Source organism: Elephas maximus, chromosome 2, assembly GCF_024166365.1.
Source record: "Elephas maximus indicus isolate mEleMax1 chromosome 2, mEleMax1 primary haplotype, whole genome shotgun sequence".
In the NCBI taxonomy this organism is placed as follows: domain Eukaryota; kingdom Metazoa; phylum Chordata; class Mammalia; order Proboscidea; family Elephantidae; genus Elephas; species Elephas maximus.
The window spans coordinates 122,698,603-122,715,964 of record NC_064820.1 but is presented as its reverse complement, the minus strand read 5'-3'; the positions used below and the strand labels follow the sequence as shown (position 1 = coordinate 122,715,964).

The following is a 17,362-nucleotide window of genomic DNA, read 5'->3' as shown; positions in this document are numbered from 1 at the left end:
ACAGGGTTTCCAAGGCTGTAAATCCTTATAGAAGCAGACTGCCATATCCACCCGTGGTGTGGCTGATGGGTTCAAACCACTGACCTTTAGGTTAGCAGCTGAGTGCTTAACCACTGCACCACTACGGCTTTTCTTAAATAGACCAGAATAGCATAAACCAATCTCATAAAGATTATGTGGTGCGGGAGGAAGGGACAGCATGCCTAGGAGTGTAGGTCAAAAGGGTACTTGAACTTTTCTGTAGTGTTTTTTTTTTTTTTAATGAATGTATTCATATAATCGTATTTTTAAAATGTAGAAGTGTATACATGGAAATAGAGTGGAAGCTAATTTGCCAAAATATTGTTGTTAGCTGTTGAGTCAGCATGGACTGATGGTTACCCCATTCCTGCACAGTGCAACATAACTCTGCCTGGTCCTGCGCCATCCCCATGTATGACCGGTTGCAGACCGGGCTGTTGTGATCCGTAGAGTTCTCACTGGCTAATTTTTAGAAGTAGATCTTTATTCTTTTCTCCGTAATCTGGCTTAGTCTGGAAGTTCAGCTGAAACCTGTTCAGCATCATAGCAACACGCAAGCCACACTGACAGGTGGTAACTGTGCATAAGTTGCATTGGCTGGGAATTGAACTCAGGTCTCCCACATGGAAGGCGAGAATTTTACCACTGAACCATCACTGCCCCCATAACAAAATATTAACAGAGGCTAAATCAAGGCAGTGAAAGTATAGGAGGTTTTTTTTTTTTTTTCTTTAGTACTCTTCCTTAATTTTCAAATTAAACAATCCAAAAATAAAGTAGGATTAGGGAGAATGATCTGTATTTCCCAGCTTTAATGGTCTGGTATTCATATAAAGGCATAGTCTTCTCTTTTGTCCTTTATGGAACTTCGTTCATATCTTATTCATTCCATTTCTTCTTCGAAGTTTCTATTTATGATAAGGAAGCAGACGCCAACATTAGCTAAGTTCAAATTAATAATAGATTTGTAAAAACAAGCCCTGTCTCAACACTATTCCTCCCAGCCCTAATCTAGCTCTGTGGTAGGGGGCTGAGAGGAGTGGAGTCTGGTTCCGGTACTTGCACTCTTGTATCCTCAATGGGTCTCAGGTGGCTCTTCTTATGTCTGGCTGGTATATCAGTCAGAATCAGACTAGGTTATACTGCAATAACAAATGAACACCCAAAGTCTCAGTGTCATGGCACACCAAAAAAGCTTGTTTCTCATTTGCACTACCTGTCCAATGCAGGTTTAGGAATAGTAACATGGCTCTGCTCCCGTATATTCACTCAGGCACCAGGCTGAGAGCAGCCAACATCTAAAACATTATTAGCTGTAGAGCCGAAGGGTCTTAACCTGGCTCCTAAATACTTCAGCTCATAGCCCATTGGCCAGAACTAGACAGATGGCTCCACCCAACCATAAGGAACTGAGAAATATGGAGTAGCACCACGTGGCTATCTGTTGAGCAGTACATGTTTCTGACACAGCGGGCTTCTTTGCTTTGAGTGTGATACCAAATAGGCTTGGATGTGAATCCAAGTCCCAGAGAAACAGGCAGTTTTGCTATCCATCCTGGGGTGGCTGTCAACATGTGTATCAGAGTCACTAGGCAGCTCTTTCACAGAATATATGCCCAGACCCCTCTGTGAGCCACTGAGTCAACAAAGTGGTATAGGGCACCTCAGTGGCAGGAAGGGAGAGGCAGTGTCCTGCAGCACCCACTGGACAGGGCCCAAGAGCTTCTCCAGGGTCTCCAGCTGTCCCTCTGCTGGTGGAGTAAGCAGAAGCGAGAACCAAAGCTGTTCTGCTACCTTCTACTCACTCCTGGCTCTGCAGTATGGCCTTGATGAACTCCACATCTGAGGAGGAGCCTACCTGCTGTGAAGAGCCTGCCTGCACCTGGGTCACTGCAGCAGGGAAAGCAAGAGTAGAGAGAGGTGTCCAGCCCGACATGGCGGCTGTGGGGCTCCAAAGGCAAGGAAGCAATGCAGGCGCGGCACAGAACCTTTATGCTTATCCAATAAATGAAGGCAGACTTGTACCACCTTTTTCTGCTTACCAATGCAAGCTTGAAAGAGCTTGATGTTTAAAACAGGGTTTGTTTGTTTTTTTAAAAGGACTTGTTAATATATTGGTAGTATTAACATTTTCTTTGAGCATTTTCAGACTAAAAACAGGCACCTCCAAGGGCAAAGCAGGACTTACTCAAGGCCTACATTATTTGTTGTTAGTTGCCATCAAGTCAATTCCAACTTGTGATGACACTATGTATATAGAGTAGAACTGCTCCATAAGGTTTTCGAGACTGACCTTTCAGAAGCAGATCACCAGGCCTGTCTTCTGAGGCACCTCTGGATGGGTTGGAACTACCAAACTTTGGTTAGCAGTCCAGCATTGAACCATTTGCACCACCCTGGAACTCTATAATAGCCTTATTATGAGATGCAGTTTCCATTTTTCTATTGTTTGGGCTACTTTCCTATGCTTTAGTCTTCACCCTTTTCCCCATTCTATCCCTTACTTCCGCTCAGACCACAAGTTAGTACAACGTCCTCTATTACAGTAACGTGGTACGCATTCCTTTGGGTTCCGCAAGTCAAGTTTCCGGGTGTTCTAAGACAGCACTAAGTGAAGGCAAAATCAGCTTTGTTTCAGAGAGACGCAGCTGTTTGTGTCAGCATTTTATCTAGACCTGAGCATCGTTGGTAGAACACATCACCCCTCCTCTCTGCAGTTTGAGGAAGTGAAGTGGGATCCAAGGCAGAGAATCCTCAGAACTATGATTCCTTCACCTCTTCTCTGGAAACAGTTCCTAGTCACTGTAAACGAGCTTTATGCACATACGTGCCGTGGAAATTGTGAGGTAACTTTTTCACTTGTCGGGCCCCAGTGTGGGCTTATCTATCCCTGGCCTCCCTGCTCATGTGAGGACTCAGGCTGTTTAGCTGACTCCATTTGTTGGAAAGCTGGTAAGAAATTAGGAAGACAGCCAGAACACTGACCTTTTCCTGACACAACCATTATGATAATCAGTTCCAGGTTCTTTAGCAGGCTATAAAACAAAGAGGCAACAATACACCTATCAAATCTCCAGAGATGAGAACGCTGCTGGCCTTGCTTTCCTTTTTTCTATTCTGTAGTCTTTCTTTTCGTTTTCAGCCTACTTAAATTGCCATTAACAATAAAAGACTAATTTCCTGCAATACCATGTAAATGAGATTTATAGGAACGAATATATAATTTCTATAAATAAATTCTGATTTCTCACTTATTTGAGGGCTCCAAGAAAAGTCTTCTAAAATCTGCAATAGTGGAATGGTTTTCTGCAAAATACTTGCAGACCCTGGGCTTTTAGGAAGCAGTTTTCCCAGAACTACAACGGCCTAAACCTCATTAAGTGGAGCTTTTCCAGCCTGGTGGTTCCCAACTTTCTACAGTGTAGAAGTCATCTCATCTCACCCAGCTCCATTACACAGTGAAATTATGAATTACAGCCTAATTGCCTGAAATTACAACTACCCAGTGAGCACTGCTGCATATCGTAAGTGAAACAGACTCATTATTTTATGGCTAATAATAACGTTTCTAATCCTACTCGGGACTCCGTCACCTTTCCTTCCTGCTTGTCACTCATCTGCTGCGAACTGCATTCACAGATGACTTCATCAGCTAATTCAGTCGCCTGGTCTGAGCTCCTACAATTGCCCTGGGAGACTGATGTGTCCCTATAGCTGACCTATCTTTATTATACTAGCCCGAGCCTTACATTTTCATTAAACTTCCCCTGTTCCAGAAACTCACTTCTGACGCCAACACCGCTGAGTCTTCTTTGGCACCAAATTCTTAATTGCCAGCATCTCGATCTCTGGCTGCACGTTATCTCTTGTGCTCTTACTCTCTCACCCCTTTACTTATTTTACTTATTTTTTTAACTTGGCCTTCAGGGACGGAGGGATCAGCTAATTACATTCCTTAGTTAGAGGCACACTCATCATTAGTCTCTGCAAGGTCCCTCTTTTAATTTATTCTTCCTTTTATACCCCACTTCTTTCCCCCATTTGTGTATGTCCTTATGAGATACACAGTGGTTTATGTGTTATTTTTAATTCCCATAAATATTATTGTGTTATAGGCTAACTTTTTTCCCCTCGGCACTCTAATTTCAAGGGCTGTCCACATGGCTGCATATACACCTGGTCTGATGTGTCTAACTGCTTCCTGGTATTCTCCTGTGGCCACCCATCCCATTTCACTTTGGTGGACAACTAGGATTGCCTCCCACTATTCCCTGCTACCATAAACAGCACTCGAGTGCATATACGTACCCTGTGCATGTCTCCTTCCATTCCATGTGAGAATTTCTCTGGAATACACACCAGGGATGAGGTTGTTGAATCTTGGTGTGCGTATCCTTACTTTGGCCTAGTATTGCAATGAGCTCCACTATGGCTCACTGGTCCATCGTCTCACCAGCAGTGCAGGAGGTCTCTTCTGCCCTTACATCCCTGCCAGTTTTTGTGCTCATCGTTGTTGCTTTCATCCTATTCTTTTCCTGAGTTTAATTGTCTTGTTTCTGAAAACCATCTGTCCTTAGGAAGTTCTTTCAGCAAAGGTGTACGGATGGTAAATTCTTAATCTTTGTCTGAGAATGCCTTCATTTTTGCCCCCACTCTTGACGACAGTTATCGTTAGTTTCCTGTTGCTGTTATAACATCACCACAAATCTTGCAACTTAGAACAACACAAATTTATTATCTTCCAGTTGTAGAGATCAGAAGTCCAAAATGGGTTTCACTGAAGCAAAATTGAGTATCAGCAGGCCTGTGTTCCTTCTGAGGCTCTAGGGAAGAATCTATTTCCTTTTCTAGCTTCTGGAGGCCACTTCATTCCATGACTCATGCTCCTTTCTGCATCTTCAAAGCCAGCAAGTCTTTGTCTTCAAATCCCTGACACTCCTGCCTCCCTCTTATAAGGACCGTTTTCATTACATTAGGCCCACCTGGGTAATCCAGGATACCCTTCCCATCGCAGCAGCCTTAATTAATCACATCCGCAAATTCCCTTTGGTCATGCAACATGTTCACAGATTTCAGGGATTAGGATGTGGACATCTTTGGGGAGAGCATTAGTCAGCCTACCACAGTAGTCTAGATGAGTACTGGATTTTTAGGGAGACAGTTTTTTTTTTTTTAACAATATTTAACGTTTTATTGAGACCAGGACTGTCGCACACTGGTCAAGGTATTGACGGTTACAGTAGTGAGTTAAACAGCCCTTTCCTCAGAGCTTAAGGTACCTGTCCCTCTAGATCGCGTTTAAATTATCCCTTTATCCTGTTTCCCCCCTACATTTGCACTACAGCGTGTCTTAGATATGAAGTTAGTTTTTTTTTATTCCTACTGTTCTAGTTACCTATAACTGCATAACAAATGACCACAAATTTAGAGACATAAGTAACAATCATTTATTGTTCTCCTGCATGGTTCTGAGATTGACTGGGCTCAGTTGGGGCAGTTCTCACTTGGGGTCTGATGTGCTTTCAGTCAGATGGTGGCCTACTTCAGAATCACCTTGAATATTTCCTTACTCCTATGTCTGGTGGTTGAGGCTGGCTGTCATCTAGGGCTGTTGGCCAGAACTCCCACAAGCATCCTCCCCAAGTGTCCTGGGCTTCCTTACAATATAGGGGCTAGGCTCCCAGGGCGCGTATCTTAAGGGAGAGCCAGACGAAACAGCACTGCCTCTAGCCTCAGAAGTCACGTGGCATCCCTACCTCTTGATGGAGAAAGTATCAAAGAAATTATGGGTATATTGTAAAGCTGCCACACCTACTGTCTTCACGTCTGGAAAACTTGCCTATTTCCTTTTCAAATATTGTTTCTCTGTCACTCCCTGTGTTCTCTTCCTCTGGAACTCCTTTAAAAGTATGTTGGTATCCCTATTTTAGAATACCCAAAGGGCTGCTTAAGCTATTTTTTTGGCAGTTCCAATCTCTACAGGTAATCTATAGCCTGAGTTAAACTAAAGCTATCAAATTTCCTGAGTTTAAAACATTTCAAAATGGCCATATCCACAGATTTTAAAAGTGATAGTTAATCACGTTATTAAAACAGATTCAAACATGCACTACAAAGCCAAAAAATACTGCCCATATACTGAGCGTATGAACTGATTAAAGATGAAAATAAGAAAATAAAACAATGATCAGAAGAACATGTTGAATCTCTAATAGCTGGTAGTGAACATACTGAGGAGTGTAAGGGCTTGGGTTTTAATTAATATTTCTGAATAGCAGCTGTCTTCAAAGGAGTCAGAATTTAAATCTGATAATTCATCTGCTTACCTGAGAAAGTATTAATATTTATTGTGTATAAAATAGCTAAATTTTCTTTGGTGCACGAATTTTCAAGAAAATATTATTTCAACATCTAAGGTTTGCCTGGGGAATAACAGCATCCTTGACAGACTGACATATGCCATGACTTGGTGTCAAACTGAAATGGCTGGCTTAGAGATACGTTCTAGGTTCCATTTCCAGCAGTTTAAAAGGTTTCTTAGGATTATATTGTACATGACAGTATGCTTCAGTGTAGCCCAGGAATGGAAAACTGGCAGCCCACCTGCAGGGCTCCTAGCTAGCATCTCAAAGTACCTACCGCCACCATAATCCATTGGTTTATTGTACCTTTTTGAAACTTATATTGCGTCCTTACACATAAAAAAATAAATAAAAGTATATTGGAGCTTCAGTCCATCACTTACGTCTCTTAACTAAAAAAGTACACTTACATAGTGTATCTCTTTTTAGCTCCCCCTTGTGGCATAGTGATTAAGAGCTACGGCTGCTAACCAAAAGGTCAGCAGTTCGAATCCACCAGGTGCTCCTTGGAAACTCTATGGGGTGGTTCTACTCTGTCCTGTAGAGTCACTATGAGTCCGTGATCGACTCGATGGGAGTGGGTTTGGTGGGTTTTTTTTAGCTCCCCCATGCTTATTTCTGAGTTAATGTCTATATACCCAACCCCATGCCATCGAGTCGCTCATATACCGTGTTCTAATTCGCCAGGTCTCTTTTCAGTTTATCCAGTCTAGAGTTAAACCTGTACATGGGTTGTATTTTGTTGTCTACATTTTCCACTGGCCCTTTTTCTCATCTACCTATTCTTATGTGATATCTATTTTTGTTTCACAGTTCCTTATTATTTATGTATATGATTCTTTTTTAAAAGATTCTAAGTGTATTTCTTTTAAAACAATTTACTGATTGCTTCATTTTAATTTCCTCTAGGGTGCTTTCCTCTCCTGATTTATGTTGCTGCGCTCTTGTTTTATCCTCCTCTCTCTGCAGTTATCCTTCCGTGTCTGGCAGCTTCCTAGTTGTCTTCCCTGGGTCTCCAGGGCTTTCAGTCACTGGAGGCTTAGGTCCCCTGATCCCTAGTGATTTTAGATGATTTACAAATAAGGCCTCTCAGGCAGTGGGTGGCCTGGCATAATCCGGACAGTTTTCAAGGTTAGTTTGTAAGTTTGGGAACCCACAATATGCAGATAATATAAATTTGGACACCACACCCAAATGTGTCACAGGTCCCCGGCACAGCCCCAGAGTTCCTCTTGGCCTATGGGCAGCACTTTGAGTCCACTCTTCACAGATGGGCGGGGCAGGAAGGCTCCAGGCTTTGTGTGGGAGGAACAGCTCCAGCAGCCTGACTTGCAGGGGCGGCTCTCCCTCCCTGCCCCTCCCAGCACTCACATTCCAGGCCTGGCTCTCTTGGTGCAGCACTGCCTCCCTCCTCACCTCTCCAGCTTTATTTTGACACCTGGAGATTTTGCTGTCTTTCTTTTAACCTTGGCAATGAATTTCTTTCTCATTGTTCCTTTTTATTCAGCATTTCTATGCATTTTTAATGGGAGGAGTGCCTGTTTACTTCAGCTGAGGCTGTGCAGTGCTGGAAATTTTCAGCTCCGTGTCCAATTACTCCTCCTGTTTTCAGCTCTACTTTTCATTCTTGTCCTGCGTAAAACCTGCCAAGGCAGAATCTTAAACCCTGCCATTGTTATTCTGGGTAGACTGGCCACCTCTCTTTGCATATGTATTATAGAATTTGACTTTGTCCATTCTGTTTCTTGCATTAGAACTCTCTTTCATTTTGCCTTCTAGTTATGTGCCAAAATCTTGTTTCTGCTAGTACCCCAAACACATTCTCTTCATTGTTATGGTTTTAATTCTTTTTTATTATTTACTGTTATTTTAATGAGGTCTTCAGAGTTTGAAGAAATCACTGCTAAGTCTACCATCTTGAATAAAAGCCTTCAGCTAAGTTCTCAATGTTGCTGTGTAAGCTTTTGGGGACGGGGGCGGGGGGGGCGGGGACGGGGGAGGAGGACTCCTAAGTCAGCTTCCTTTCTCATTTCTGACATCTGCTATTTTCTCTCTCACTCCTGGCAGAGAGCCTCAAGTCTTTTAAAGAAAATAGAAACCATCAGAAGGGAACCCCTCTGTTTCCCATCCTCCCTCTCTGATCTGCAAACTCACCCTTCTTATTGCCCATCCTCTCCTCTTCATCCCTCCCACAGAAAGAGGTACCCCCTTCTTCCTGTCCCCTTACTGCCTTTCTTTTTGACCTTGACCTTTCACTTTCTCTAGCTTTCGTAGGCCCCCATCTCCACACCCACCTCCACCCTGGGCAGGCTTACCCACACCCAAAATGCCTAAATCTGCATATCCAGTTCTGATCTCCTTTCCTCAAACTTATATTTCTAGTTGTTGACTGAACATTCCCACTCATCTGCCTGAGAGTTTCCTCAAATTCAGCATGTCCGAAGCTGGCATCTCCATTAAAAAAAAAAAAAAAAAAACCTGTTGCCATCAAGTTTATTCCAATTCATAGCAACCCTATAGGGTTTCCAACAAGTGACTGGTAGATTTGAACTGCTGACCTTTTGGTTAGCAGCTGAGCTCTTAACTACTGTGCCACCAGGGTTCGGCATCCCCATTTCTCCCTGAAAAAATCAACTCCTCACATTTTCCTCACTTTGCTGAGTGGCACCATGATCTGCCTAGTCATCCCAGCCACAGATTTGGGTATTTTTTACCTCCTTGAATAGTTCCAGAACTGCACTGACCAATACAGTAGCTGCTTGCAACATGCAAAATTCACATGAAATTAAAAATTCAGTTCTTTGGGTGCAGTAGGCACATGGCAAGTGCTCAGTATCCACAGGCTACTAAAGGTTACCACATGGAACAGTGTTGCAGGAGGTTCTATTGGACAATGCTGGTCGAGAGTTTGCCCTCTTTATTCCCACTTCACTGTTTGGGCCCTTGCCATTCTTACCTGAACTGTCAGTATACCTCTTGAATCATCTCCTTTCTCTTCCACACTACAATCCATTACCTTCTCTAATCAAATGATCTTTATAAAACCTTTTTCTCCCTTTGGGAGTCATTAAGATATACCCAAGAGAAGCAGGATTATGACATTTTAATATTACTTCCTTACTTGAAACCTTTCAGAGCCTCTCCATTGCCTTCTGTCCTTTCTTTGCTTCGTCAATAGCTACCAACATTCAAGATTAAATTTTCCAGCATTTCCTGCTCTGCACAGGCAGAGGTATTTCTTCTTCCACAATTCTACACCCCTTTCTTGGTATCCCTTTTCAGAGTATGGTTCACATTGCAAAGATCGGCCTGACTCTGAGCCCCTGGAAGACACAAATCTTAACTTCATATTCTACCAGGATTCCAATCTATATAATGAATGAACTTCTCTCCTGTTTCCTAGATGGGCGTTGACTATATGCTAACTTTGAGAGAAATGAGAAAATGGCTGCTGAAATCATTTCTCAGATTAGAAAGGCTATGAAGGAAGATCAACGATTTTTCCATAAGTATCAGTCCCTGCCTTAGGTTAGCCATGATTTCTAGCTCTTCCCTGACTCGAAAATACTTGTTTTGTAGAGAGGACCATATTTCCTTTAATAAAAGTATCCCTGCTGAAACATAGGTGAGAACAAAAGTGAGGACTTTGATAGCTGTGTCTCTGCCCCTCTCCCAAGCCGGTTGTTGTTGCCATTGTGTTGGCTCTGGCTCATGGCGACCCCACATATAACAGAGTGAAATGTTGCTGGCCTTGTGCCATCTTCATGACCCTTGGTATGCTGGAGTCCATAGTTGCAGCCTTTGTGTACTGCCTTCCAGCCTAGGGGGGGCTCATCTTCCAGTGCTATATCAGACAGTGTTCTGTTGTGATCCACAGGGTTCTTACCGGCTAATTTTCGGAAGTAGATCATCAGGCCTTTCTCCCTTGTCTGTCTTAGTCCGGAAGCTCTGCTGAAACCTGTCCACCATAGGTGATTCTGCAGGTATTTGAAATATTGGCGGCATAGCTTCCAGCATCTTAGCAACATGCAGCCACAGTATGACAAACCTGAAGCTTAACCAGCAAATTGGTTGGGAACTTCATTTTGGTGCATTTATTCTTTTAAATTTAAATAATATCCTCTCCCCCAAAATCAAGAGGAGGAGAACCCTGTTCACCTCGCCCAGCTGTCTCTCTGTTTCTATGACAGGCTCACTACACACTCGTCAGCTGGATTTTTTTGTCACTGGCTAACGATCATCATTAAATAATAAAGCATAGCCCAAAATAGGCGTGTTTATCATACTTTAGTTTTCAAAGACATTCTCTGGGTCCAAAGATTTTTAAGTGAGAATGGATATTTTGATTTAGAAATCATTTTAAGCACGCACACACGTGTGTGTGCATGTGTGTGTGCACGCTCTTTGGAAGATGACTAGAAGAAATCATCTCCGTATAGTGAGGATGCTGACAGTTTTTCTGTTTTTATTTTTTTGTGTCATCCAAGTTTTACACAGTGAACATGTTTTACTTTTGTGATTGGAAGAAGAAACATTTTTAAAACATGGGTGGTTTTTAATGTAGATTTTGTAAAATTTATATTTTTTAAAAAGCAAGACAAGCGGGCTTATTGGGATTCTAGGAATAGACCGGTGATTGTTCCGTGTACAATTCAGACACCGTTTAGGTTTCAGAGTGATGGTGTTTAACATCGTTAACTATTCAGGGCCTCCTCAGACTTTCCCAGCAGTAGAAATTGGAATCCATGGTCTACCCTGGGGAGGTTTCCCTTTCAGAAGGTTTGTGTCCCTGGTGTCAGGAAGCCGGCCTGAGGGGAAGAAGAGCCCTAACCCTCTGCCATGCGGCATACCCAAAGCATTCAAACAGGCTGCCCGTGCTGGATTTGTCAGGGACCATTCCAAAACGAGCCCTGTAATCTCTCATCAGCAATACCAGTTGGCTTCCACAAGCATATGTTTTTCTAGGCTTTAAACTATTTTGAGGTCAGTGCTGTGTCTGGCGTGTTATGAAGATGATACACATTTCCATCAACCCACAGTGACTGGCAGCCACAGCAGAACGTTAGACTTTTTTTTAGCTGTTTCACTATTGAGTGCAATTTGCTCTGAGGGAATTTTCCTATTTTGGCTTCTAATATGTTGATGAATTATTGAAATTTCAATTACTTTTGGTTCCTAATTTAGCAAGATGGAAACATCCAAGACATATATGAAAAGCTTTCCATTAGCTTTCAGAGTGGATCCACGAGAGCCTGTTCTCTACCCTTGCCTAGAAGGGTTTTGGCGTCAGGGCTATTGCAGGGGTGTGGCTCTGTTCTTCCTGTCTCTGGGACTAAGTGCTGCATGGCCTTGAGACTCCTTTAGATGAGTGCTACGCAAGGTGTGGTCCCCTGTTCGGCAGCATCAGCATCACCTAGGAGCTTATAAGATATGGCAATTCTGAGACCTCATCCTAGACCTACTTAATCAGAATCTCTGGGGAGGGGGCCCTGGAATCTGCTTTAAGAAGCCTCCCAGAGGATACTGGTACTCCTTAATGTTTGGAAAGCCCTGCCTTAGATGTCTGGTGCCCATTTACAAGGGCCCTTTGGTCTGTAGTCAGTTCGTCCTTTAAGGTAGACATTCCACCATGACAATAAAACTGTGATCAAGCTAATCAGAAAAACCCAAGTTCTACCAGCTACCTTCACTTATTTTAACTCTTCTCCCTTTGGCAGTCACTGAGCCATAACCACAGAGAAGCAGAATTTGAGCATTGGAATTCTGAATGGGTAAATGTGTATTTTAAATGTCATTCAAAGGGCACTGTGTTTCTTCTTTAAATGAGGCTATTCAGATATTCCTTCCCACTATCCCAGGGACAAGCCCATCTTGAAGTCACTTGGGGAAAAGCTGTTTGTGCCATCACTGACCCTTCCTCTTAGTCTGTGCTCCCTCCCAGTGCAGATCTCTCTTTGAAACCATGCAGACTGAATAACCTGCAGTTCTTCAAGCATAGCATGTCTTGGTGATGCTTGTGCAGTTTCTTCCCCATCACCCATGCTACCTTCTCAAAGCCCTCCCTTGTCTGTCGTAACTCTGTACACCTTTAAGCCTCTGCTCCAGTACTGCTACCCTTGTTAAGCTTTCTGTGCATGACCTTAGGTCAAATGACTTCTTCCCATTTTCTGGCACTGTGGTTAAGAACTCAGAAGCTAACCAAAAGGTCAGCAGTTTGAATCCGCCAGTCGCGCCTTAAAAACCCTATAGGGCAGTTCTCTTCTGTCCTGTAGGGTCACTATGAGTCAGCATCAACTTGAGTTTGATTTCTTGCTTTATAGCACTCCAGACAGATACTTACAGCACTCACGTGCACTTGTATTGAAATTATCTTTTTCCTTCTCTGAGCTTCAAGTCCCATGAGAGTGGAGATTCCACCTGGGATCCTCTATCTGCAGACACCTCAGCCAAAAAAAGAAAAAAAAACCCCTGCCATCAAGTCGATTCTGACACATAGCGACCCTATAGGACGGGGTAGAATTGCCCCGTAGAGTTTCCAAGGCGCACCTGGATTCAAACTGCTGATGCTTTGGTTTAGCAGTCGTAGCCACCAGGGTTTCCATCTACAGACACACAGGGCTGAATAAAATACACATTCCTCAAACATTGTCTGCTAAAAGCTTTCAGTGACTTAGATAGCATGCCCACGTCATACTTGTGAAGAACAGATGATGGTCACTGGCAGGTCTAGCTAGGAATACAGTAACTTTTATATGGATGCAACCTATTTAGTTTTTCAGTGATATTGAACCCTTCATGTAAATAAAAGCCCACCATCCACCAATCTGGTTCTTTTGCCAGGGAAACTGCCAAATGTATCTAAAGTCACTATTATTTCAGGTTCGAGAGCTCCAAACTCGACTACAGAGTGTGCAGGCCACAGGTCCCTCCAGCCCTGGCCGCCTGACTTCAGCTAACCGCCCAATTAACCCCAGCACTGGAGAGCTGAGCACAAGCAGCAGCAGCAATGACATTCCCATCGCCAAGGTGAGCTCCTGTGGACGGACAGGAACTCCTCCTGGTATCTGGAAGCACCAGCCTCCACCAAGCACGCAGGCTGTGCAGGCACACGATTAGCTCAGCCAGGCCCCAAGGCCTTCCCCAGGGTCTAGTGCAGGGCTCCTCTACCAGAGCTGCAGGGAGAGATAACCCACTAATAGTTTTAAGTCTCTCTTGGCTGCAACCTGGATGCCAGCTCTCATTAATCAACCGGCTGGAGAATGTCACCGCTGACAAGTCATTGTGGGAAGTGAGACATTTTGTCAAGCTCTGCAATACTTCAGGGGGGATGGAGAGCTGCTCTCAAGGACTAAGGTTCATCCCAGTGAGGGACCCTGAGTATTGAACCAGTGATCTCCCTGCTCAAAAGATGGACAGCCCTGTCAGCAGAAAAATGGATTGCGATAGGCAGGCTATGATAGTTGTGAGAAACAGCACCACCCAAGCCCTGCCACAGCCCCTACATGCATTGGTTAAGTCTCCCATGGACAGGCTGTTAATGTGATGTGTGTCCTCTTGCCAGGTAACCTTACTGGTCTCTACAATACAGTTGGTTCTCAACTATCAAGTTCAGTAAGTTAGCTTAAACCAGTGGTTCCCAACCAGGGCCAATTTTTTTCCCCTCCAAGGGACATTAGGCAATGTCTGGAGACTTTTTTGATGCTTATGGCTGTGGAAGGATTGCCACTTGAATCTAGTGGGAAGAGGCCAGGGATGCTGCTAAATACCCTACAATGCACAGGACAGTGCTCACAACAAATACGTATCTGGTTCAAAATGTCAGTAGTACTGAGGTTGAGAAACCTTGGGTTAAGTTGATGGTAGAAAAGGCAGACAAGTGAACTGTTGATTCATCATTTTAGTTGGCATGATTAAATGGTAGCGCTGTATAAACAGCGTGAACAAGTTTATCTGGGGAATGATGTGTAGTTTTTTGGTCATTTTGTTGTTTGTTTTGATTTTTAAGATTGCTGAGAGGGTGAAGCTATCAAAGACAAGGTCCGAATCCTCATCGTCTGACCGGCCAGTCCTGGGCTCAGAAATCAGTAGCATAGGGGTAAGTGTTCACAACAGGCAAAACAAGAAACTGTCCAAGAGAGCTACCCAGACAGTGACTTACAGACGATGGAAGAACTTCCAAAGTTCACCTCCAGTAAACCAGTTAATTATAATAATAAGTCATATTTGATATCCTTCCAAAGGATCGGATTAAAATGTATAGCTGTTTCCACATGGTACATTCTTTTTCAGCTCTAAGGGAATTTTTTTTGTTTGTTTTTTGTTTCTCTCTACTGGAAACTATTCAGAAAAATGATTTAGGTCTAGTTACTGGTGCTGGAGATGAAAGTCATGAAGTTTCTGTTTTCTTTCACCCTGCTACCCCAGAGACTGAGTCATGAAGCTGTGAAAGAACTTTACCTCTCCTACACCCTCTTGAAAGGGCATGTGCTCTCCAGTGAGGATGAACGCTGCCTCTGGAGTGTAGCCCCGTGTGATGAAGGACCAGAACTTTCCAGCTTAGACCCAGAGTTGTCATTTGTAGAGCCTGTGAGCCCTTGCAGCTTTAAGAGCTGATGGATGGTGAAAAGGGAGTAGTTCCAGTTCCCTTAGGGATACTTTTTAGGATTGGAAATGAGGCCAGAAGAACCAGCTATTTGATCCTCAGGGCTGGAAACAGCCTGAAGAGCACTTTTAAAGCCCTAATTTAGAATTTTGCATTGAGCGAAAATTACATACATTAGATATCATGCAAAAAACCAGATTGTGAAAATAAAGGAGTCAGCCATTCTCCTTGGCTACAGTAACCAGAGATAATGGCCTGGAGTAGAGGAAGGCAGAGGAGAGTCTAAACTTCCAGTTTTATCGTTGTTAGCTGCTTTCAAGTCAGTCTTCGACACATGGCAACCCCACGCACAAAGAGATCAGCCCTTGTGATCCATAGGGTTTTCATTGGCTGATTTTCAAAAGTAGCTTCCTGGCCTTTCATCCTAGTCCATCTTAGTCTGGAAGCTCCACTGCAACCTATTCAGCATTATAGCAGCATGCAAGCCTTTACAGACAGACAGGTGATGGCTGTGCATGAAGTACGTTGGCCGGGATGTGAACCCAGGTCTTCTGCGTAGAAGGCAAGAATTTTATCCCTGAGCCACCAAAGCCCCACATTTACTGTTCATTAATTCCTGCATTCAGGGAGGCTTTCCTCCTACCAATCAACTCTGGTTTCTCCTTCTTCCCACATTCACCTGGCTCCCTTACATGGAAGGTGAGAATTCTACCACTGAACCACCATTGCCCCATCCAAAGTTGTAGAGACTATGATCTCCTCTGTCCTGCTGCCTTGTAGCACATACTTGGAGGGTGCAGCTGTATTTTGATCCTGTTTTATGTACAGCTTTCACAGTAGTTAGCTTTTTACACTAGAATTAAATTATACAAACTGAGAAAGATCAGGATAAACATTTCCTGATGCCTGATTCTCAAAGAATGTCAGCTTTAAATTGCTTTCCTTGCAAAGCATGCCGCAGCAATCCTGAAGCAACAGACACTGTCCAAAGGGGAATTAATGGACTAATGGACCACATCTACCACAACCTCTACCAGACTGAGTCCAGAACAATGAGATGGTGCCCAGCTACCACCACTGACTGCTCTGACAGGGATCACAATAGAGGGTCCTGGACAGAGCTTGGAGAAAAATGTAGAACAAATTTCTAACTCAAAAAGAAAGACCAGACTTGCTGGCCTGACAGACTGGAGAAACCCTGAGAGTATGGCCCCGGACACCCTGTCAGCTCAGTAATGAGGTCACTCCTGAGGTTTACCCTTCAGCCAAAGATTGAACAGACCCATGGAAAAAAATAAGACTAAAGGGCTGCACCAGACCTGAGGCAGGGGCTGGAAGGCAAGAGGGAACAGGAACGCTGGTAATAGGGAACCCAGGATCGAGAAGGGAGAGTGTTGACGTGTCGTGGGGTTGTTAACCAATGTTATAGGACAATGTGTGTACTAACTGTTTGATGAGAAACTAGTTTGTTCTGTAAACCTTCATCTAAAGTACAATAAAAGAAAAAAAAAGGGAATTAATGCTCACTCACACAGGTATCCAGCAGCGTGGCAGAACACCTGGCCCACTCCCTTCAGGATTGCTCCAACATCCAAGAGATCTTCCAAACACTCTACTCACATGGATCTGCCATCTCAGAAAGCAAAATTAGAGAGTTTGAGGTGGAAACAGAGCGGTTGAATAGGTGAGGAGAAATCTTATGTATCTGGGTGGGTGGATAGGGTGAGGGGAAATGATGAGGCTTCTTCCTTATTACTCTGTATTGTCATCTTCACAGTGGAATGGAGAGGGCACTGGACTTGGAGTCAGAGGGCTTGGTCAAGTCCCAATTCCATTCATTTTAGCTTAGAGATGTCCTTTAGCCTTTCTGAGTCTAACATGGGAACAACCTTCCCTGTCCTACCTAATACAAAGGTTCTTGTGAGGATGCAATAATAAATAACAGCCTTTTATAATGTGTGATGCATTTAGCAATGACTGTATCGTCAAATAGCCTCCCCTTTTTTCTACCTCATTGTGATGGTCTGGGTGCTATTGTCAATCATTTGTACATTCAGCAGCCATTTACTGAGCAACTACTAGTGCCTGGCACTGTGGTCGGTGTTAGGAGTCAGCAGTGGATTGATCTCCGCCCTTGGAACTCAGTCTGGCCATGACTGTGATTCTTGTGAATTGCTAATCATATGAGATCTTTCATTTTACATACAGAAGAAGACATCATAGCAAAGCTTAGTTTATAGTTACTGCACAGGTTTTGTTTCCTGTCTTCTCAGTTTAGCGGAAGGGCTTACCCTGTTGGAATGGTGCAGAGTGTCTCAGTGTCTTTATCACCCTTTCGCTTCCCTTTCCAAAGATCCAGGCAAGTTGGTTTGTGTAT

At 43.6% G+C, this 17,362-nt stretch overlaps 1 protein-coding gene across 2 annotated transcripts in view; it reads left to right on the top strand.

The window, feature by feature from the left end:
* Positions 1-17,362, top strand: part of MCC (MCC regulator of WNT signaling pathway) — a 535,647-nt gene that overhangs the window by 463,119 nt on the left and 55,166 nt on the right. For both annotated transcript variants that reach the window (XM_049872263.1, XM_049872274.1), the window contains 3 exons: positions 13,263-13,409; positions 14,389-14,478; positions 16,521-16,669. In XM_049872263.1, the coding sequence (XP_049728220.1) occupies positions 13,263-13,409; positions 14,389-14,478; positions 16,521-16,669 (386 nt within the window). The remainder of the gene's footprint in view (positions 1-13,262; positions 13,410-14,388; positions 14,479-16,520; positions 16,670-17,362) is intronic.